General features: G+C 39.3%; 3 gene segments (V, D, J or C); 1 reads left to right on the top strand and 2 right to left on the bottom strand.

Moving 5' to 3' along the window:
• LOC130096940 (Ig kappa chain V-III region MOPC 63-like) overlaps positions 1–24,481 on the bottom strand; it is a 158,100-nt gene that overhangs the window by 45,086 nt on the left and 88,533 nt on the right.
• The window catches only part of LOC130096939 (Ig kappa chain V-III region MOPC 63-like), a 64,248-nt gene that overhangs the window by 39,283 nt on the left and 484 nt on the right, over positions 1–24,481 (top strand). Inside the window, 1 exon segment of the V gene segment in view lies at positions 22,646–22,680. Within this exon segment, the coding sequence occupies positions 22,646–22,680 (35 nt within the window).
• LOC130096959 (immunoglobulin kappa variable 1-12-like) lies at positions 21,449–22,057 on the bottom strand. The segment is given in 2 exon segments: positions 21,449–21,786; positions 21,870–22,057. Coding segments are annotated over 2 exon segments (372 nt in total).

The following is a 24,481-nucleotide window of genomic DNA, read 5'->3' as shown; positions in this document are numbered from 1 at the left end:
AACGATAAAATTATCGCCAAAAACGAAAAACGGGCCGGTTTTAATTGGTTTTTCGTTTTTTGATTCTGACACCAAAAACGGTTATTTGGTTTTTCGTTTTGAAACAAAAAACAGAAAAACCGTATTTTCGTTTTATAATTACAAACGAATTACGGATTATCCAGAGATCCCCTGACCTATAATGCTCATTTAAATGTGTCATGAAAATTCAGCGAAAACTTTCACCGTGTATAGATCTGGCGCGAGCTGCCAGGCCCGTTTCTACGGGGGGTGCTTGAGTGTGTTCAGCGCCCTCAAACGAAAGCAATGCTGTCTACATATTGGATGCGGCGAGTGGCGACACTACACAACAAATTACCAACAGTAAACTGATCGCGCGGCGCAAGCTCTGTTTCTGACGCACTTCAAGCACTCGCTGGGCGGGGGAAGATTGATGCGCCGGACCGGAGTCGGGGGACTATTTCGAATGAATGGTTTTAAAATAGTATTAGTAAAAAATAAATAAAAGTTTTTTTTTTTTAAATCACTCGTTCACTCATTTTGGCGCCCCTATTGAGAGGTGGCGCCCCTAGCATTTGCCTATGCCGCCTATGCCACGGGCCGGCCCTGCAGACAGGTCAGGGGATCTCTGGATAATCCGTAATTCGTTTGTAATTATAAAACGAAAATACCGTTTTTCTGTTTTTTGTTTCAAAACGAAAAACCAAATAACCGTTTTTGGTGTCAGAATCAAAAAACGAAAAACCAATTAAAAACGGCCCGTTTTTCGTTTTTTGGCGATCATTTTATCGTTATTCCTTTTTGAACAAAGAATGAAGGGTCAGGGGGGTCCGCTGACCCGTCTTCAGTCAATTCGTTTTTCGTTTATAAACCAAAAACGGAAGTCACGTGGTCTATTCCTTTTTTGGAAGCGAAAGTAACCGGAAACACTTTCAAAATAAAAGTTGGCTAACTATAGTTAGCGATGTGATTGTAGACTAAAACTGAACTAATATAACGTTTTTAGTACAACTAAAGTAGCACTGGGTGTGAAAAAAACACTTTAGTTAACTGAAATAAAAATTAAAAATAATAAAATAATAACTCTGGCTGTTAGGGAGAATTAAACATTTGTAAGACCATTGGTGACCTGTAACTTCAGATTAAGACTAGTGAACTCATTTTATATGTAGCTTAGGATAGCAGGTAGCCTATTTATTTATAAGTTTCTATAATTTAATTCACATTTTAGTTTTGTAACATATTTATAGCCCTTATTGCTATGTGGAAGCTCAACCAGCAGAGGTCTTTCCACCCTCTTCTGTGCACCGACTCTTTCTGTGGGACAACAGGCAACAAGGGTTTGACCTTTTGACTTGTGTTTATATCAAAGAGAAGGCAAGCACCGCTACCAACAGAAGCTAATCACTGAGTTTGAAGGGTGTGCAGAACTTCACCTGCCTTCCAGCTCCTCTTTCTATGGCACTATATGTGCTAAACACTCTCAGCTTCCACTGTTACCCCTTCTGTGTCAAAACAAAACTCTTCCAAAACAAATCTATAAAGTTGTATACTTTTTATTTTCCTTTGCATTTTTCTCCAGTGTAATATAGCCTACTTATTATGTTAGTTAAGTAGATTAAATATTTTTTATGCAGCTTGTATTTCTCATTAGTTATGTAGACCTACTTGTGTGTGAAACCAGACAACCAGCCAAATAACAGCAATAAACAGCTAACATAAGAAAACAACTGAGGGAGAATCAAAAGAAGAAACAGTCAAGCAAATTAAATAAACACAGCACAGCCATGAGAACTAGAATAACAACAATACATTTAAATAAATAACTTAATGAAAAGCACAACGAATAGTTCTACCTGTGACAACTAAAAAAAAAATTAATTTGTTTGGGTGAATGTTCAATTTTAACCATAAACATAATAGTAGTATTGTTTGTTGGGCTGGTGATAAAGGAAAATCAACCACTAATTTGTGCCCTGGTCACTCTTTTTAACAGTTTCCATTACACTCCATTTAGTGGCACTTGTGTCCCACTATTTCCAACAGAAGCATTACTAGTGACACTGGGTGCCGCACTTGTAGCACCAAAGTCACAATTAGTCTTAGTATACACTTATTTCAATATCCAATTCCACAAAAGTAGTGCCACAATTCAAAGATGTGGCTTACCATAAACCATGATGTAAATATCTGAAAGTGACAACAAGGCCCTTTTATGGTGCCGGAGGAAGGAGTGGTGTGCTGCTTTGTCCTGCCAGTCCAGCATTTATTTGAAGAGAGAGTGATGGTGACTGGGGCCAGTCTTGCTGTACTATCATCAGTCCTTAAAGCCCGCACACAGCGCACAGGATCACAGCCTCCAGGTATTGGGTCAAATCTGGAAGGTCCTGAGATGAGTACCAGGGAGAAAAACTAAATGATTCAACTTCACTTTTATTTTACTTTACACAAGTACCAAGCGTACAGAGCACTGCCTTCCCTGGTGGTTCATCAAACAGAATTAAACCCAAAAAAAGCAATAAAAGATCTGAAAGTCCCAGAGCTAGAGATCATTTTTTGACTGAGTAATACTAGGTTTCACACACAAGTAGGTCTACATAACTAATGAGAACTACAAGCTGCATAAAAAAATTACACTGGAGAAAAATGCAAAGGAAAATAAAAAGTATACAACTTTATAGATTTGTTTTGGAAGAGTTTTGTTTTGACACAGAAGGGGTAACAGTAGATGGTGGAAGCTGAGAGTGTTTAGCAGATATAGTGCCATAGAAAGAGGAGCTGGAAGGCAGGTGAAGTTCTGCACACCTTTCAAACTCAGTGATTAGCTTCTGTTGGTAGCGGTGCTTGAAGGGGGTAGAGAAGGGGGAGAGGGACCTCTGCTGGTTGAGCTTCCACATAGCAAGAAGGGCTATAAATATGTTACAAAACTAAAATGTGAATTAAATTATAGAAACTTATAAATAAATAGGCTACCTGCTATCCTAAGATAGATATAAAATGAGTTCACTTGTCTTAATCTGAAGTTACAGGTCACCAATGGTCTTACAAATGTTTAATTCTCCCTAACAGCCAGAGTTATTATTTTATTATTTTAAATTTTTATTTCAGTAAACTAAAGTTTTTTTTTTTTCACAGCCAGTGCTACTTTAGTTGTACTAAAAAACGTTATATTAGTTCAGTTTTAGTCTACAATCACATCGCTAACTATAGTTAGCCAACTTTTATTTTGAAAGTGTTTCCGGTTACTTTCGCTTCCAAAAAAGGAATAGACCACGTGACTTCCGTTTTTGGTTTATAAACGAAAAACGAATTGACTGAAGTTTAAAGACTCTCTTCATTCTTTGTTCAAAAAGGAATAACGATAAAATGATCGCCAAAAAACGAAAAACGGGCCGTTTTTAATTGGTTTTTCGTTTTTTGATTCTGACACCAAAAACGGTTATTTGGTTTTTCGTTTTGAAACAAAAAACAGAAAAACGGTATTTTCGTTTTATAATTACAAACGAATTACGGATTATCCAGAGATCCCCTGACCCCAAACAATCCGTGTATCATTCGTTCAGTCGTTTTTTAATTTAATATTGAAAGTAGAAAAATGAGAAAGCAGTTCCTTTTTTAGTTTTTTTCATTTTTACCAAAAAACGAAAAACAAGATTTCCGCTTGATTTTTTGTTTTTCGTTCTGGGGTAGAAAAATTAATTAACAGCTGGAATATTTGATTTCCACACTTGGGCGGGAATGAAACGCCCCTTTCCTCTGATTTGTCAGCCGAAGATCAAACTTTTCCGTCATCAGTTGTTCCTCAGTTCCGCACTGCAGAATAAGAGTCCTCCGCTGCTGCCGTTGATGTGCGGATTCTTAACGGGTTTATTGCAACTACATTTCATCTTTTTCTCATCAAACAACCAGACTAACGGCTTGACACAACCCGTACTGGGGAATAGATTAGAAAGGGCTTTCTTCTGTGTAGATATAAATTCACCTACGCTTTGCATCAGCTGGGTATGCAGGGTAAATGACGGCTGCTAGCCATGCGGTCACCCTCGCCCAGTAATTTAATAATGATAATAAATTAAGATATAAATCAATATAATTAGTTGTCTACATTAACTGTCATTCAGACTGACTAACAACAACAAGTGTTATGGTGTAGGCCTTGTGTTTTATTAAAATGTATTATAATTTATATCTCAAGGATGCGCAGTGTGCGCGGCGCACCGGGTCATGTTGAGAGGGAAACACGCACGTCACATTGTAAAAAAAACGCATTTTATTAGTAGCCTATTCAGAAATAATGTAAAAGACCGGTAAATAAAATACAAAATTAACATTTAAGCACTATTAATAACATATAGGCTATGCGTATGTTACTTCCCCTTACTGTAGCCTATGTCAAATCCTTAAAATAATGGTATTCAGAAAACAACAATAATGAAAAATAAGTAGCCATGTATAATAAAAATGTAATAACATATAAAAATAGCCTATTGTACCCTTTATTATATACACTGTTTAGCCTATTTTAAACGCCAAGCCTAAACTAATTTATTTTTTTAATCGAAACTAAAAATGTACCGACGTTGGTTTTGTGCATCTCTCATTCGGTCCAAAGTTTCCATATTTGGAATGTAACATTTGGATGCTATTATTGTAAAAGGAACTGTACTGCACTAATTACTATTACGATGCCAACCGTTTCAGAGGGTCGATTACCACATTTTGATGTCCAATGACCACGAGAGTAATGAAAGGCAAGCAATTGTACTAAATTGTACTATTTACTCTTAATATTGTTGAACGACAATAATCAAATACACTGTGTACATGTTCACCATCAAAGGATTACACAAATGCAAAGAAAATGTACATATGAAGAACGTAGGCCTACGCAAAACAATAAACAAAATAAACAATGAATTGTTTCAACAGATTTGAATTTCAAGGATACAGATGTTAGCTGGTCTTGTGATTAGGCATTGAAACAAAGATTGCAACAGTCCGTGTAGTCTCTACAGTTCTTTAAGATGTTCAGATGTCCAGCTTTGTGACGTTGGTCGTCGAGCTGCAGTCTCAGGCTCTGATGTAACGTTATGGTGAATCCTCCGCGATGATAAATGCAAGTGTATAATCTTGGATGTGTCCTACTGAATATTTATCTCGCTAATATATGATTCCCAAATGTGGTTCTACAATAAACAAATAATGTAATCAGTAACATAAAACTGTATAGATGTACAATTAACATGGCAGAAATGCTGAGACATTACAACTCTATAATGACTGATCACGTTTGCCACTATCAACATAATATTTCACACAATCAGGTAACCGTACTCTCATATAACATAAAATAGAATGTAGCAGCCATACATCAAGCTAAACAGTGAATAAGTGACACAATAATAATAATATAATGAATACTGAAATGTAACTCACAATCTTCAATGACGCACATTCAAGAATCGTCACTATGGAAACTTCAGCACGAAGTTTAATACCATCCGCTGCCAATCAAGAGCACAAATATTCGATTCTGCAGTTCACAAAGTGAAGGCGCTGCAGAAAGAGATTTTAATCCATCTGATTTCACTGCTTTACAGGTAAGATTACAGGACCTCAGCTTTCCCTCAGGATCCGAACGGAAAAAATATGATCCGCTTTCGCGCGAACTCAGATTAAGCCACGCCTCCTCACATTCAAATCAATGACCAACATAATAGCTGCACAGCCTTTATACTAAATGAACACAAACTGAACATGGGCTTTTTTACAGCCGCCCCCAAATTTGTAGACAAATTTGCCTGTAGTAAAATCTACTACTACGTATCATCTGAGCCCTGCGGAAAGGCGGGTAATCTAATCAATCGAGCAACTGGTCAAGTGTAAGTATGATCTTTCACTTTAACAACAGCAGTTCTAACTCTACCATCAGAGCTAGGAATGATGGATGAAACAGTACCCACTCGCCAGAGCGCTCTCGGTAACTGCTCGTCAGCTATAAGAACTACAGTTCCAACTGTAATGTTCTCTCTCTCTCGATTCCATTTCTGACGTGCCTGTAAAGTAGGCAGAAAATCATGCACGAAATGCTTCCAGAAGTGATCACTGAGAATCTGGCTGTGTCTCCACCTCTTCCGACTGAGTAGATCAGATTCAGGATAGACCACCTGAGGTAATGAAGAGTCAGGCCGCCCCATCAGCAATGAATTCGGAGTCACAGGATCTGGATCGGCCACATCACTGGAGACATAACCCAAAGGTCTTGAATTTAAGATTCCTTCAACCTCTACTAAGACCGTCCTCAATACCTCTTCAGTGACAACCTGAGCACCCAGTGTGGTCCGTAGGGCTGTTTTCACAGACCTCACTTCTCTTTCCCAGGAGCCCCCAAAGTGAGGAGCACTGGGAGGATTAAAGCGAAACCTGATCTGTTCTTTGGATAGTTGTTCTCTGAGAGTGGGTTGTATCTGACCGAATACTTCTTCCAATTCACGACTCCCCCCTTTGAAATTGGTTCCCTGATCAGATAGAAGCTCGTATGGCTTTTCCCTACGTGAAATAAAGCGTCTGAGGGACAACAAGAATGAATCAGTGTCCATATGATCCAGTAGATCGAGGTGAACCGCTCGAGTGGTGAGGCATTTATAGAGGATACCCCACCTTTTCTCTGTACGACGGCCTACTTTTATTGTAAGGGGACCAAAACAATCAACCCCAGTGGAATAAAAGGGAGGTTTGAATAACCTAAGGCTGGAAGGTGGAATGTCTGCCATCCTTGGAATTTCTGGTCGACCCCTCCACTTTTGGCACTCAGGGCAGTAACGCTGATGTTTCTTAACTGCCTCTCTCCCTCGTGAAATCCAGAACTTTCTCCGTAACTCGGCAAACACCCGTCCAGGCCCAGGGTGATGTAGTTGGGTGTCATAGTGCTTAATGAGGAGTTTCACCACTGGATGAGTCGGAGACAAAACCACAGGATGTAGAACATCTTTGGCCAGGCTGTCACATCTTCTAAGTCTGCCACCCACTCTGATCAGGTTGGAATCTTTGTCATGCTCAGGTGCAAGTCCTACCAGCCGACTGCTGGTTGAGAGAGTCTTTCCTTCCTTAAGCATGGCATATTCTTCTGGGAAGTCTTGCCTTTGACAATGCCTCAGAAGAGTCAATTCTGCATCATGGAATTCATCTGCATCTGATGGTTCTTTACTGCCGGCCGCCCCATGCAGGGACTGCACTGTGGCTTCTAGAAGCTCTTGATAACTATTGAATTGATGGAAGTCTGGAATGGCAGGCTTTGCAGTCTCTTTAAGCAACCCACTGAATACAGGTTTCTTAAGCTCCTGACTATCATCAAGGGTTTGACCTTCAGGTGCCTTTGGCCAATTGCAGCTGGATTGCATCAAGAAGGCTGGACCCTGCCTCCAGCGAGTGTCTTGAGCCAGTTGAGTCAGTGCCAAACCTCGTGTGATGTCATCAGCAGGATTATTCGACGAATCGACATAGCGCCAGGATTTTGGGTCAGACAACTCTTGTATTTCACAGACTCTAACTCCAACAAATACTTTGTACCGGCAAGAATCAGATTGCAGCCACGTAAGGACTGTGGTAGAATCGGACCAATACACAACGTTGTGGATGTCTAAAGTCAGCTCTTTCTTCAAAACAGCACCCAGCTGTGCTCCTGTCATTGCAGCACAAAGTTCTAAGCGTGCGATGGAGAGCTGCTTCTTTGGAGCGACTCTGGATCTTGCGGCCAAGAAGGCTACCGTAATGTTGTTCTGATCGTCCTCAGTACTCAAGTATGCAACAGAGCCGTAGGCTCTCTCAGAAGCATCACAGAATACATGAATGCTGCGACTCTTGATTGCATACTGAATGCTGGAGCTGTAACATCTGGGCTGAGAGATCTCTGATAACTGAGGGAGTTCATTCTCCCACTGTTGCCAAGCAGCCAGTAATTCAGCAGGGAGGCAAGGGTCATCCCAGCCTCGTTTCTTGCCCCAGAGCAATTGCACAATGATCTTAGCCCTTGTAGTGAAAGGAATCAGATACCCAAGGGGATCGTATTGCTTTGCAAGTGTGCGATAGATCTTACGCATGGTGATTTCACCTTCCTCTTTCTGGTATGGTTTGTATGCCAAAGTATCAGATTTGCAGTGCCATATCAGTCCGAGGGTACGCTCTTGAGGATTGGCTGTTTCTTGGTTAATCCAGATCTCACTGCTCTTTGATTTGAGTTCAGACGGGAAGTGGTTAATGACTGTAGGAACATTACTGGCCCATTGTCGCAACTCAAATCCACCCTCCATAAGTTGGTGCTGTAATCTGTGTACTAGTTTCTCTGCCTGTTCTTCAGTTGGTACACTTTTTAGACAGTTGTCTACATAGAAACTGTGTTCAACAGATTGACGCACATCATCTGTTGGTTCAAGGTAGTTCCCTACTTGCGACTGAAGGGCAAATGTAGCACAACAGGGGCTACAGGTGGTTCCAAAGGGCAAAACTTCCCACTGATAGATTGTTGGAGGCTCAGCAGTATTGCCATTACGCCACAGAAATCTGAGGAATGGCTTGTCTTCATCAAGGAGACGGACTTGATGAAACATGCCTCGCACATCACTGCAAACAGCTACAGGGTGCTCCCTGAAACGGAGGAGAACTCCCAACAAGCTTGCTCCTAGAGTAGGCCCAGGTAAGAGATACTCATTCAGAGACTGGCCTTGGAACTCGAAGGAGCAATTGAATACGATACGGTCCTTCCCATTATGATGGACCATATGGTGTGGTATGTACCACGAATGAGGACTCAATTCACACTCCTCGGATGATAGCGGGGTGACGTAGCCTGCCTGCAGCAACTTCTGAATTTCAGCATTATAAGTGGCTGCCCTTTGTGGCTCTCTGGATAATCGTCTCTCCGTACTACATAGGAGAGCCAGGACAGCTTCCTTTGGCGCATTCAACGGGGGAAGTGACTCTTTCCAGAGTAATGGTGTAGCGTATCTATTGACTCCATCCACATTAATTCTAGTGGTCTTTTCTCCCAGAATACGGAGGGCTTCTGAATCTTGACGCGAGCGTGTGACTACCTTATCGGATTGATAAGGTAAAATGTCCAGTTTCCACAGCCTTTCAACCTGGTTAAAAAGTTCAGAATCTGGTGTCACACAAGAAACAAAGAGACATTCCTGCGGTTGAAGACGAGGGCGAAGGAACCTTGATGGACCTTGCAATGTCCACCCAAGTCTCGTATGCACAGCTGCTGGTCCTCCTTTGGGTCCCAATCTCACTGGCTCCACAGGCGTGATCAAATGTGGATAGTCTGAACCAATAAGCACTAATGGTTGTGCTTGATTGATATCGTGCAAGGGCAGATCTCTAAGATAGCGATACTTTTGCTGCAGATCAGTGATGGGATAAGTATGCTGGACAAGACCTAGGTCCTTGGCTGTAAAGGCTCCATGAATTTGGAATGATCTGTCTGGTTGCGAAGCTGGAGCTATAGAGAAGGACACCGAACTTCCTCGTATGGTGTGAACCTCATGCCTCACAGTACGAAGGGCTAAATCTTCAACTGTACCTTGAAGACCTAAACGTTGCGCGGCCTCATGGAGCAGAATTGTTCGCTCGGAGCCGTCGTCCAGTACCGCGTAGGTCTCTAGCGACTTGTCTCCATTCTGAATCACAACTCGACTCAATTTAAGTAACACTTGCTTTCCGCTTGTGGAACGGTCCAGATACAATGTCTGGGAAGTGGAGCTCACGGGACCTGTGCTCTCTGACTCTCTGATGTTGCCTTTCCCACTTGAATCTGAGCTGGCATTAACATCATGGAGAACTTCAAGATGTTTCCTATCGCATTTCTTGCACTTCGCTTTCAACGTACACTTTGAGGTCTGATGACTTCGGCCGCATCTCCAGCATCTACGGCCCATTTTGATCCAATTCTCAACCTGCTCCTTGGTCAAGAGCTTAAAGTTAGAGCACTGACTCATGTAATGCTGTATGGTATCGCAAAACGGACAATATCTCTTAGGCTTCTCCTGCATCCTATCTGAGAACACTGACCCTGTCCTTGAGTTATCTACTGACTCTCCCTTATGTTCTCCTCCATGCAGAACAGTAGTCAGCTTTCGAGGTGGGAAACCATACTTCTTATCTTTGCGGGGGCCATGCTTCTCATAATCAGGGTAGGTGCTGTACTGGGTTCCCTCCACCTGCACGCGAACCTCATATTCAAGCCAATCAGCCAAGTCATGCAGAGTAGGAATCGGAGTCTGAAGAGGGTTAACAAATCTCTTAAAGTTGGCTCTTAGGTCATATGGTAACTTAGCTAAGAGGCGAGATACATGAGAACCGCACTTCAACTCAGTCCAACCTGGGCTACCCAACTGATTCAACATTCCAACTAATGCCCGCACACGAAGAGCGAATCCCTTGAATGCCTTCACATCACCACTCTTGATAGTGGGTCCGTCCATCAAACTGGTGATCCGCTGCAATGCCAGCTGATGCGGTTGCCCATACATGTCGGTTAGAGCTTGCATAGTGTCACTAAAGGGAGAACGACTGTGACTGTAAGAATCTGCAACAAGTAAAGCATCTTCCAATTTCAAATGATCCATTAGTATTTGAAACTTAAAAGATTCAGAAGCGTCGTCAGGCAGTACGTTGCCTAAAGCGAGCTTAAGTCTGGCGAACTCTCGTGGATCATCATGAATGAAATTTGGGATTGTTGGTGTAGGCCCACGATATTGCACTGGCAGTGGGTGCAATCGACGGTTAAGATCTTGATCCAAAATTGGATATGAACGATCAGGCGGATACAGCCGTCCGTTGCTACGATAGTGTTCAGTTCTAGGATCACGTTGAAATTGAGGACTAGAACGGTCAGCTAAGGCAGTTTCCTGCAAAGTGTGCACTCGGTCCCCATAGTATGGATCATGAAGATTTCTAATGGGCCGATACTCTGAATGCGAATGACAAGTATGTGCATCTGCAGGAGAACGACTGAAAACTCTAGGGGGGTATGGCGAATTGGGCTGCAACAACACGGCATCATCGTACTGCCAATAAGGAGGATTAGACTGACTCTGCTGCTGGTCGCGGACATTAGCAGCTCGTTCAGGAACGTGTTGCGGTGAGTCATTCACATTATGAGGAGGTTCAGTATACTGAGGTGTTGACTGGCCTGAGTGTAATTGGCTACCATTCAGTCCACCTACTCTCTTTAGGCGATTAGTAAGATCTTCAATAAGATCTTGATGACCATCACGACGTGCATGCAGAGAATCATCCCTAGGAGGCACCAATGGCACATACTCAGATTGACCTGGATTCGGATCATCCTGATGTGAGGCCAACATACTTGTAGCCATCGGTGTAGAAGATACCCCATCTTCCACACTAAGTGATTGCCGTGGAGGTGATGAAACCTGTAGTGGAGCTAACACAGGAGAACTAGCGATTATATCTGAGATGCGTTTCACATCCTGCCGGAGCTGCTTGCTCTCCTCTCTCATTTCACGAATACATGAGAGAACATCAGCATTCATTACTGTATTAACCTGCTCATCTGCAAATGTGAGTTGCCTCTGAGGATGACTGACCTCATAGTCCAGAAGATACAACGGCTGTCGAGTAATTCTGCGTGGCCGAACCACCTCATCCTCTATCATTCCCTCTCTGGGTCTGGACATCATCGCTGAGACGGTTAAAGCATCCGGCTCGAAGGACCATTAAATGTACAAAAGGAACTGTACTGCACTAATTACAATTACGATGCCAACCGTTTCAGAGGGTCGATTACCACATTTTGATGTCCAATGACCACGAGAGTAATGAAAGGCAAGCAATTGTACTAAATTGTACTATTTACTCTTAATATTGTTGAACGACAATAATCAAATACACTGTGTACATGTTCACCATCAAAGGATTACACAAATGCAAAGAAAATGTACATATGAAGAACGTAGGCCTACGCAAAACAATAAACAAAATAAACAATGAATTGTTTCAACAGATTTGAATTTCAAGGATACAGATGTTAGCTGGTCTTGTGATTAGGCATTGAAACAAAGATTGCAACAGTCCGTGTAGTCTCTACAGTTCTTTAAGATGTTCAGATGTCCAGCTTTGTGACGTTGGTCGTCGAGCTGCAGTCTCAGGCTCTGATGTAACGTTATGGTGAATCCTCCGCGATGATAAATGCAAGTGTATAATCTTGGATGTGTCCTACTGAATATTTATCTCGCTAATATATGATTCCCAAATGTGGTTCTACAATAAACAAATAATGTAATCAGTAACATAAAACTGTATAGATGTACAATTAACATGGCAGAAATGCTGAGACATTACAACTCTATAATGACTGATCACGTTTGCCACTATCAACATAATATTTCACACAATCAGGTAACCGTACTCTCATATAACATAAAATAGAATGTAGCAGCCATACATCAAGCTAAACAGTGAATAAGTGACACAATAATAATAATATAATGAATACTGAAATGTAACTCACAATCTTCAATGACGCACATTCAAGAATCGTCACTATGGAAACTTCAGCACGAAGTTTAATACCATCCGCTGCCAATCAAGAGCACAAATATTCGATTCTGCAGTTCACAAAGTGAAGGCGCTGCAGAAAGAGATTTTAATCCATCTGATTTCACTGCTTTACAGGTAAGATTACAGGACCTCAGCTTTCCCTCAGGATCCGAACGGAAAAAATATGATCCGCTTTCGCGCGAACTCAGATTAAGCCACGCCTCCTCACATTCAAATCAATGACCAACATAATAGCTGCACAGCCTTTATACTAAATGAACACAAACTGAACATGGGCTTTTTTACAGAAGGCTTCGTACTTCAGTCGAGTCCCAATATAGACGTATGCTAAATCAGCATATTCACAGCAAGGGAAATGAGTTTGGAATAACAGCAAGTAAATTGTGTAAAACAGAGCAATTAAATTAAGCAGAATAACTTTGTATATGTTTGGTTGACTGTGTTTTATTTTAATAATGAACAGGCTGCAATGTCAAGTTATCAATGCTAGAAGTGAACTCATAATATCTTGTGTGAGCGAGCGATGCGCTGGCGCCATCACATGGATTTATTGCTCAGCAGGGGAAATAACTTAATGCTCTGTTGTTCGAAACAGTAAAATGTATATATTTTTTTGTGTGTAGGCTACATTCAAAATGACTAGTACAACTTGTCATGCCTTTGAAAAATAAAGAAAACAACATGATGCGCTGCTTTAGCACGTCTCTGTCTCCTTGAACATCTTTCTGGCGCACACCAAAAAATTAACCAAAATAGCCTACAGCGAATAGCCTTCTTGACGCGCCTACTTTTGAAAGTTAATATTTAGATTATTTGAAGTAAAATGCATTATATAGACCTAAGTCACTTATGAATAAATCACATCGTGCTTCATGATAAATAAATACGTGACTGTCACTTAACAGACTTTACAGAAAATAGGAACAATCCTACAAATTATTTCACGGACCCCCTGGCACTTGAGAACTCCTGGTCTACACAGAAGAAAGCCCTTTCTAGTCTATTCCCCAGTACGGGTTGTGTCAAGCCGTTAGTCTGGTTGTTTGATGAGAAAAAGATGAAATGTAGTTGCAATAAACCCGTTAAGAATCCGCACATCAACTGCAGCAGCGGAGGACTCTTATTCTGCAGTGCGGAACTGAGGAACAACTGATGACGGAAAAGTCTGATCTTCGGCTGACAAATCAGAGGAAAGGGGCGTTTCATTCCCGCCCACGTGTGGAAATCGAATATTCCAGCTGTTTATTAATTTTTCTACCCCAGAACGAAAAACGAAAAATCAAGCGGAAATCTTGTTTTTCGTTTTTTTGGTAAAAACGAAAAAGGAACTGTTTTCTCATTTTTCTACTTTCAATATTAAATAAAAAACCGACTGAACGAATGATACACGGATTCCAAACGCTTCAGTAGTAACAGATTTAACTTGGTTAAATGTGCTTTCATGGAGATACAAAATATTTCACATGTTAATATAATCCTTTATTGATAAAGCAACATCAGACGAGCAGCGCTGTTTGAGTGATTTACATATTAGTAATTTATATTGCCAGTTTTGTTTTTGTTCGGCCAACTAAAATATTTCCAAAAGAAGCCACAGTTGAACAAACCACAGCTCGACTCTGAGAAACACACAGGAGTTCTTGAATGAATCAGTGTTTTGGATGAATCGGTTGAGTTAATGATTCATTGACTCACTCATAAAGTCAGTCTCTTGTCGCCATCTACTGGCGTAACGATGAAACTTGCAGAAAGAGTCTGTAAAATCCAGCACTAATGCTGCAGGTTAAACACTTCTGTGTGTGATGATGATGATGATGGAGGATCTGCTTCTGTCACGAGACTCGACTCGAGCTCTGAGTATCGCTGGACTTATTCACTGAATTACACTTTTTTTTTAACAATCGCTAAGAAGCGTTTATCAATACTTAAAGAACTTTTTCTGAACTCTTAACACAGCAACACACATCACACAATTATCCAAATAGTACATTTTCAAATAGTTAATTTATCTACATGTTTTTATAACTACAAATGAATCTGTGAGTTTTTTTAAAAATGCTTGCAATGGAAGTTTGGCGCGCAAGCGAGAATCACCTTTAATGTTTAAAAATGTGCATCACATTATTTGGGAAGTGTAATTTTTAAACATAACACATTTTAAAAAGTGTTTAAGGTAAAAAAAAAAAAAGGTTAAAGTGAAAAGGGTTATCATCGGGTCTCGCCCGCCCAGGATTATGGGGGTCCTATCCACGGTGGGCCCGAGCAGGTTCTGGTAATGGAACAAGAAGTGAAAAACCTGTTGGAAAAAGCGGCCATAGAACATGCAGCTCCTCCAGCAGGGACACCGGGTTTTACAGTCTGTGTTTCATTGTTCCATGAAGGATCAGGGGTCGCGTCTCATTTTGTATCTGAGAGTTCTGGAAGAGTCAGTCATTCAGCTTAAGTTCAAAATGTTAAAGGGGTCATATAATGGTACATGCACTTTTACAAGTTGATTGTACTGAAATGTGTGTTGGCAGTGCCTGTACACAACCATCATAAAATGATAATAATCTCCTTATATGTTTCCCCTGCCTCAAATTGAGCCGTTCGATTTTGTGACGTCACACACTCGGAAGCCCCTCCCACGATTGTTGATTGACAGCAACGTTTCAACACAGACCCGCCCTCGCTCATGAGGGAGCTGTCAATCATAGTCTGCGCGGACCGGCGCGGTCATTGTTGATATGCTGGAGCACTGTCTATGAGCAGAATGGCGTCTAAGCGATTGTGGTGTTCTGTTCTTGGGTGTAATAACGAACACAGTCATTTTAATGTTCCTAAATCCGAACCGCTGAAGACGCAGTGGCTGTGTTTGTTTTCGAAGGGAATATTCCCCACGAGCAACGTCAATGCTCTCATGTTTGCGCGAATCATTTCTCAGCAGACTGCTTTATAAACGAGGATCAGTATAAAGCTGGATTTGCTAAGAAGCTGCTCATGAAAAAGGATCGGTACCAGATATTCGTGTTCCTGCTGAATCTCCAGAAGAACGGAAGTGAGTGTAATGTTTTATTAAACTTTATATTAATATATTAATCTTTGCAAATCGCTAGCTGCACGCTTCAAGGTTTACACTCAGGGTACATTACGGCATGTTTTCTATGTATGATGTTCTCAATATAATTCATAATCCCACGTTTATACTGAACAACGCGTTATGGTTATTGTGTTATTGTCAGGGCCGGTTCTAGACATTTGGAGGCCCTAGGCAATATTCATGTTGGAGGCCCCCCACCCCCAATAAAAAACTCTTGAAACAAATATGATTCCTAACCTTTTAATTTATACAACATTTAATTTTAAATGTTTTTACTTACACAGTACATAAGTTTGGACACATTAATATTTTTAATGTTTTTGAAAGAAGTCTCTTATGCTAATCAAGCCTGGATTTATTTGATCAAAAATACAGATAAATAATAGTGAAATATTATTAAAATTAAAAATAACAGTTTTCCTATTTTACTACTTTAAAATATATTTATGTGATGCAAAGCTGAATTTAGTGTCACGTGATCCTTCAGAAAACGTTATAATATTCTGATTTATTATCAAATGTTAGAAATGGTGCTTAATATTTATTTTGTAACCTGTGATACTTTTTTTCAGGATTTTTTTTATTTATTATTATTAAAAAGTTGTTTAAAAAAGTCTTCACTATCCCTTTTTATATATTTAACACATCCTTGCTGAATATTCCTGTTTTTCTTTTTCTTTTTGTATTTTTGATCAAATAAATGCAGGCTTGTAGAGCATAATAAAAAAACTTCTTTCAAAAACATTAAAAATAGTAATTGGTCCAGACTTTTTACCAGTAGGCTACATATTAATCAAACTTCATCTAAGGTATTGTTATTTTGCTGTTTTATTCAATTTATTCACAGTTCCAGAATACCACTTCAGTGATATATGCTTTTATCATTTTTTTCATAGCTGGTATGGGCAGGATTTTCCCCTCCCATTTAATAAATATTCGACTGCAGAATGCAGATATTGTCATATTATTAATATAAGTAGGCCTAATATGATATTATGCATTGCATTGCTAGCTTAAATATGCTATACACAAATGAAGTGGAAGAGAAAGACACGATCGCTACTGATTAGAAAAAAAATTCTAAACTGATATTATTGGCGTAACTAAGTAGGCTATGATGTCAGGGTATAATCTAATCATCAGCAGAATTTAGAAGATAGACCCGAGATCCTTTATTTGAAACATTTAAAAATGTTGTAGTGTGTTGGCTTTTTAACTTTGAATTCAAACGTCTTGTCTTTTACTTTTGTAGCGTTTTTAGTCAGCTCCCGACGCGATGTTATTCATTGTACGCGCAAATTCAAAGCGTCGCGTCTGTGCACTTTAATGACGCTCGCGCTCTTTTAAACTCGTAATAAAGCGGTGAATGTTTTTTCCAGAAATGACGCTGATCTACAGTACAAAGTTATATTTAGAATACATTGCAATCACTCCAAAATAGATGACGACAACGCACACACCTGCATTACGAGCTGTGCTTCTTTGCGTGCCTATTTAGGCTTTTGCTTCGCAGCACCTGATGGGCTGGCGTTAATGTGACGTAATGTAACAGTCTATGGTTAAGATAAACATCGTCACTATTTTTAGTTAATTAATAAATATTGAAATAAATTGTAGATAGGACATTTGTAAAAAAAAAAAAAAAAAAAAAAAATGTATCCCTCTGTCTGGGCCCCATCCAGCCAGTCGGGCCCTAGGCACGTGCCTAGTTTGCCTTTGCGTTAATCCGGCTCTGGTTATTGTGTTACAAACGGTGTACGCATAGAACAGAGAGGCGGAGTCAGCAAAGCTCATGATCATTTAAAGTCATATGCACTGAAACGGCGTGCTGAAAACAGAGCTGTTTTTGACCAGGTAAAATAACTGTTTTCTTACAATACTAATGAGAATTTTTAATTAAAGTATATTACAAACTTTAATTTAGACCCTAAAGATTCATACTAGCTTGTACAAAAATGGCATTATATGACCCCTTTAACACTGAGACAAATCGTGGCACAGATCAGATCCGAGGACTGGTTTGTCACGATAGATCTCAAGGACGCATACTTCCACATTTCCATCCTTACCAATATCGAGTTATTCCGGTCGGCCTAGCACTATCACCCCGCACTTTCACGATCAGTTGCATCAGTTGGCGGTTCGGCATCGAGATGTCGTTCTCGCCAACAGGAAAGAGTTTGGGTTACGGCTAAACGCCCAAAAGAGTGTGCTTTCTCCAATACAGAGGACCACTTTTCTAGGCGTGGTTTGGGACTCAGTGTCGATGCAGGGATACCTCTCACCGGCACACATAGAGTTCATCCTGACGGCTGTGAAAAGAATAAAGCTAGGCCAGTCACTCACTGGGAAACAGTTTCAGAGGCGGTTGGGTCTGATGGCAGCAGCGTCCAGTGTGATTCCCTTTGGCCTGTTGTACATGAGACCCTGCAGTGCTGGCTCAGGACCGAAGGGTTTCCCCGAGGGGCAACTCCATGATCAGGGTCACGCAGCGATGCTTACGTGCCCTAGTGATGTGGAAGAAGCCTTGGTTCTTGTCTCAGGCTCCTGTGCTGGGAGCTCATTGTCGTCGCTTAACGCTTATCAATCACTGATAACTTTTTGCGAAACAAACTGGTTCCTCCGTGGTGCGTTGGAGCAGGAGGAGTATGGCGGCTTTGTGGCCTTGTATTTGGGGTATCCCAACAAGAGGGAAGAAGACAATTAGTGTAATACAAACACATTAGCATGTTTTAAATCATATGTCTAAAATCAGCTTTAACAAATTTAATTATGTAGGATCAAAGAAACTAATCAAACTAGAATTTAATGTAGGCCTATTCAAAATATCAAATATATCAAACAAGCAAAAGGAACATATTGTCAAAACTCAACAATTCCTCACAGGACATGTGTGTGTCAGAGAGAGGCTTCTTATATCCAAACACAGAGATCGGCCGCAGGAATAATCATTCAGATTTGGTCAGTCAATTAAGTCACACTGAAAGGTTGCAGACTTTCTACACAACATGTATCAAGAACAGATAGGAAAGTACAAGAAAAAAGTTAACAATGATTGATAAGAAAGATAGAAAGCTAGAAAAAAACCCACAAGGATAAGATATTAATTTATTGTGTTGGTGACGTTAGTGTCGCGCGTCTGTGGAGCGACGTACTCCTTCTCTCACGTAAAAATACACGACTGTCTCCTTCGGTGTGAAATCCAAAGCACTTTCCACACACCATACAGGAGAAAGTATAAGCAAGGCTTTAGGACGACAGAACAGCACAGACACACACACACACACACACACACACACACACACACACACACACACACACACACACACACACACACACACACACACACACTTGATCAAGGGCTACAATTAATACAGCAAGCTAATATAAAACTCTTACTGTCTGCAGAATATAGTATGAATACAGTGCATAATAAACAAATGACATGTTAGAATACTGAGTATTATGAAAAATTAAGATCTATTATTAATAAAAGGTGGCAAATAAGAGCATACAATCTCTTTACTCTATAATTATTAAGAGTGTCAGATTAATTTATATGGTTTTATTTCAGATGCAAGTGTGACGATGTTATTTCAGATCCTCCTTTGAGCAGCTGCAGTTTCAGTTCAGTCACTGTGACTCTGACTGACCGAGGTTTTTGTACGACTCTTTATCACTGTGTGAACACATTTTTACTGTTGATGACATGTATACTTTTACAGTAATAATGTCCAGCATCTTCAGTCTGGACTCCACTGATGCTCAGAGTGAAATCACTGTTAGATCCACTGCCACTGAATCTAGATGGAGTTCCTGACTGGAGGCGGTTTGCTTGATAAATCAGGAGTTTAGGAGCTTCTCCAGGTTTCTGTAAGTACCAGGACACACAGGGTGCTGAGCTGAAGGTTCCTACATTACTACTGAGTTTACAGCTCATCTCTACAGTTTCTCCTGGTCTGGCAGTTTTCACTGAAGGAGTCTGAGTCACTGTGATCTGAGCTCTACACCCTGAAAAACAAATCATTAATCAGTCTATAAAGTATATATTATTTGACATATTTTTAAGCTGTGAAAAAATATATATTATTTAAATGATTTATTTAGAATATAAACTGTTCACCTTGTATAAAGCAGTATAAAAGTGTCCAGATGAAGATGATGATGAAGGTCATGTTGATGAAGAGTGTTGTGTGTGTGTCAGTGATGAAGTGTTAAACTCACAGCACTATAAACACTCTCACACACTGAAGATCTGATCAATATGCAAACACACTCCACATCATTTCCCTGAAGACAGAAGAAACACTGTTTTGCCTTTTAGTGTCTTTGCTAATAAACTTCTGTTTATTATATTCAGAAACAGATTCATGACTTACTTCATGTTAAAATTACATGTTAAAAAGCACTTAACACTGTTATAATGACCAGTTTCATAAAAAAATTTTGAGCCGCAGCGCTGCCCTAAACCCCGCCCTTAACACGCCTTCCTGGATTAAACGTCATACAACCTATTTCAGTGGGTTTTATGAATGTATTATTCTTAAGTTAGGAAGATAGCATGTATATTAACTCCCCGGCTGTGGCTGCCATAGTGTCCCGACTTGTCTCGCCACTAACAGAGGGACGGTGACCCGGCACACCGTCCATCAAGTCGAACCATGGAAAGTTCCTTCTCTGGGCTCCGCTTTGTCCATTGTGCGTTTTAATCGCCTTGTCCTGCGCCCGCAACTCTTTTATTTTTTTCCCGAACTTGAAGCGTTGTTCGCCGAATGCTTAGCTTAGCAAGTTCAGCAACGACCCGCTTTGGCCCAAGGTATCCGACGGGCCAGAAATCCTGGCCGTTGGCCCCGAGTAAGCCCTGATCAAGCCCCGGAAGTGACAGTGGAAACTGGCTCTGGCACGCACTATACGGTTCGGCCAACCCAGTCTCATCCCAAGGCGTCATCTAACTGACGCTTTTGACCATGCGTCAACATGCGGACGCACATGGCACCCTTTAAGCGTCAATATGAGACGCGCCTCCTAGTGGTCTAACCCTAATCCTACCCCAGACCTAAACCTATACCCATAACGGAAGCGTCATCTAACTGACGCTAAAGGGTGCCATGTGCGTCGGATTTAGACGCATGGTCAAAAGCGTCAGTTAGATGACGCCCGAGGATGAGCGTCTCATATTGACACTTAAAGGTCGGCATGTTGACGCATGATGACGCCTTGGGATGAGACTGTGTTGGTTCGGCCCGACAGTGGGAATGCGGCTAGTGACCATTTGGATTTGAGGGCATGATAGTGATTATGGCCTGTAAAATGTGTGTATTTTGGGGATGTGTGAATTGTCAGTGGGGGAAGTTGTAATTATCTGATTGGTCAGCTTGAATGTCTCATATTTATGTTTTAGTCACATGGTCAGGGAAAGGCTAAAAGAAGATTGTAACTGTTGCTCTGACTCTCTTTATGCTCTGGGTCCCTTTGTCTCTCTTTACCTCCTCTTCTCTCTCTCTCTCTGGTAACATTTTACATATATATGCTGGGTACAAGTTATAATATAATATAATATACAGTACAATATATAGATATAAGTTATAATCATCTCATACATCTATGTTGTAACTATTTTAAGTTTAACCATAACTATGTTTTGTCATTAAACCTTTTCAATTACAAATAATGTGCTAGTTTTGATTTGGTATTGACTTTTAAGTGCTACTTATTGCTTATTTCAGATCCTCCTTTGAGCAGCTGCAGTTTCAGTTCAGTCACTGTGACTCTGACTGACGGAGGTTTTTGTACGACTCTTTATCACTGTGTGAACACATCACCACTGTCGGTGACATGATAACTCTGACAGTAATAATGTCCAGCATCTTCAGTCTGGACTCCACTGATGCTCAGAGTGAAATCTGTTCCTCCAGATTCTCCATTCCCACTGAATCGACTGAGACTCTCATCATAGAGTTCATCTACAGCATAAATGATGAGTTTAGGAGCTTCTCCGTGTTTCTGCTGATACCAATATAAACCCCAGCCATTTATCCCAGGATTAGTTTTACACTCTATAGTGGCTTCTTGTCCTTCAGAAACAGTCACAACTTCAGGCTGAGTCACAGTGATTCCTCTGGATGCTGTCGACAACAACATTATATGAGTTTCATCAAATGAAATGAACATTAAAGACTCAGAAATGACGAGCTTTGACTTCTGTTACCTGGAATAAAAGCTGTCAGAATCCAGATGAAGCCGCTGAAGAGATTCATGGTGTGTGTTGGGTTTGTACCGTGGTAAACAGCCGTGTGTTATAAAGTGTGTGAGTCTGAAGGCTATAAACACTCGGAGAGCTGAAACACGTGCCGATGCAAAGTGACTCTCTGAGCAAAAACCAGCTGGAGGAAAACACACATGAACATGAACATGCAGACGAAACTGATCCAGTTTATGCCTTTAATGTGTTTTATTCTCATGATCAATGAGTGTGTTTTCACTTCTTTACAAGTTTAGAAATCATTTCTTCTTTATTCTGCATGAGTCTCTGGTTCAGAGTTCAGACTTTCTGATGAATCGAGTGACAGAGTTTCATCACTAAAAGAAACGAGTATTTCACTGTGAACTCCATGAGAGGTCAAAGGTCATTCCAGAGGTCACAGGTCATCAAAACTTATTCAAATGCTTTGAGAAACACACGATCATTTAGAAACTCCTCAGATGTGTAAATATCAGTAGTCTTTCTGATTATATTATTTATTTAGATTTAATAGTTTTCATGCATTAAGAGACATTTAGAGACGATGAGGCTGTTTCTGTGAAAGTCACTTCAGTTCAATAATCATGATGTTGAGTCTCATATCAGTGTGTGTTTGTGTGTGTGTGTGTGTGTGTGTGTGTGTGTGTGTCGTTCGTCTCTTTCTCTGCTGGTGTGTGTGTTCATTTGAGTGTGACGGAGGTTTTTGTATGACGCTTTCACTAGAATGAAACACTGTGGTGGACTTTCGGTGGAGGAACTGAACTGACGATCAGAACCTGTGAGTCTTTCTTAAATTATTTAATAAAAATGTATGTGTGTTTTTAGAAGGAGATTTAAGGTTATTTAACAGCATTTGACAACAATATTCTTAATTTATTACAAAAAAATATAATTGAAAAGCTTAGCTTACATTTCAAATCTTATTTATTGTAATTTTTTTTCTATTTTACTGATATTGATTGATTGCATACATTTTATTATTTAATTTTGTCTGCTATATTATGAATATGTAATATTTGGTGATATTCTATGTTTTGTACATTGCAATCCATAGTTCACATTCATAAAGTTTTACATTAGTAATTTCACACATAATGTGTTCTAACATTTAATTGTATTTTAATTAATAGCAATATTTTAAATGAATCCTTAATATATTTAATTTGAACCAAAGTTTGGAAAATATAGACAAAATAAATGTCATCATTGTCATCATCAGGCAAAAAGAAATTTAGTAGTTAAACTAAGTATCCTGAATGGTGATTATTTTCAAAATACAAATAATATATTGAAATGATAATTTCCTAAATCTTATACAATATCACAATAAAATGATCAAATTGCACTTGGACAGAGTTCTTGAAAATCAGTTAAACTTTTTAATTAATGCAGAACGGAACAAATATCATATTTTTGAAAGTGTATCATGATTGCTTCAGAGAACTGATTTATATTTATACATCTTGAACTCGATACATTATAAAAAATCTGTAACTATGGTAAGAAAAAGGCTGCTTTGTTCGCCAGACCTGTTCTTTTCACTTCCAAAACTGTAAATTTAACACTATTTTACTGTAATATACCATGACATTTCCAGTTAAATCTATTACAACTTTAATGTATCAGTAAAGGAACAAACATTTATCAATTAAGAATTTTTACTGTAGCATTTTTTGTATTTCATTTTTAAAATAACAATATTTTTTTACAGTGTACATTCAGTAATAGTCAATATTGATTTAATGGAGAATTCTTTTTAACCTAACTCGTAAAAAAAACGTAAAAAAAATCAAATAGTTTTTATATTTTTTTCAAATATTTAGTATATTTTTTTATTTATTTAAATTTTATAATTCATATAAATGTTTTTAAATGTCTTTTTCATTTTACACAAATAATTGAACATCTTGTTATTGCAAAAATGTTGTTAATTTCATGTATTGACTACTACTTTAAAATCTTTTTGTCTATAATTCTTGGTAAATGTAACTATTAATGGCTTTTTAAAATGCATGAAACAAAAGTTGCTTCAATTTCATATTGTTTTAAAATGTAATAGGTTGATTGCAATATCATTGTAATATTATATTGAATGTAGTTTGTAATATTGTTATATTTTTTGACATATTCAGGTTTTTTAAAAGTACATAATTGTGTCCATCATTCTTGGTAAATTTAACTGCTAATACTTTTTAAAATCCATGACACAAAAGTTTGATTATACGGTTAAAATAATTCTATTTTTAGGCGTCGCCATCAGACAAAAAGAAAGATGTGAAAAATTCATTATTTGAACTGAAATTTGCTGATAATTATGATTGTGAGTCTTAAGAATTTTTCAAAATACAATTAATAATAAAATAAGTATTCAGAAAATTTCAAATTACTGTAAGATTCGCTGTATATCATGTCTGCTTTACAGAACTGATTTATATTTAGAATCACATGATACATTTTTGAGTATTAGTGAATATTGATTTAACTGAGAATATTTTAAACTGAATTCAGGATATTTGTGGTTTATGAATGAAAGCAGTTATGTGGAATTTCTGTAAAGATAAAATGATTGTGATTTCTAC

The sequence above is a fragment of the Rhinichthys klamathensis genome, unplaced genomic scaffold (genome assembly GCF_029890125.1).
Source record: "Rhinichthys klamathensis goyatoka isolate OS25496 unplaced genomic scaffold, OSU_Roscu_1.1 h1tg000209l_1, whole genome shotgun sequence".
Lineage (NCBI taxonomy): Eukaryota > Metazoa > Chordata > Actinopteri > Cypriniformes > Leuciscidae > Rhinichthys > Rhinichthys klamathensis.
Note: the sequence above shows the minus strand (reverse complement) of the source record. Positions and strands in the feature narration are given on the sequence as shown.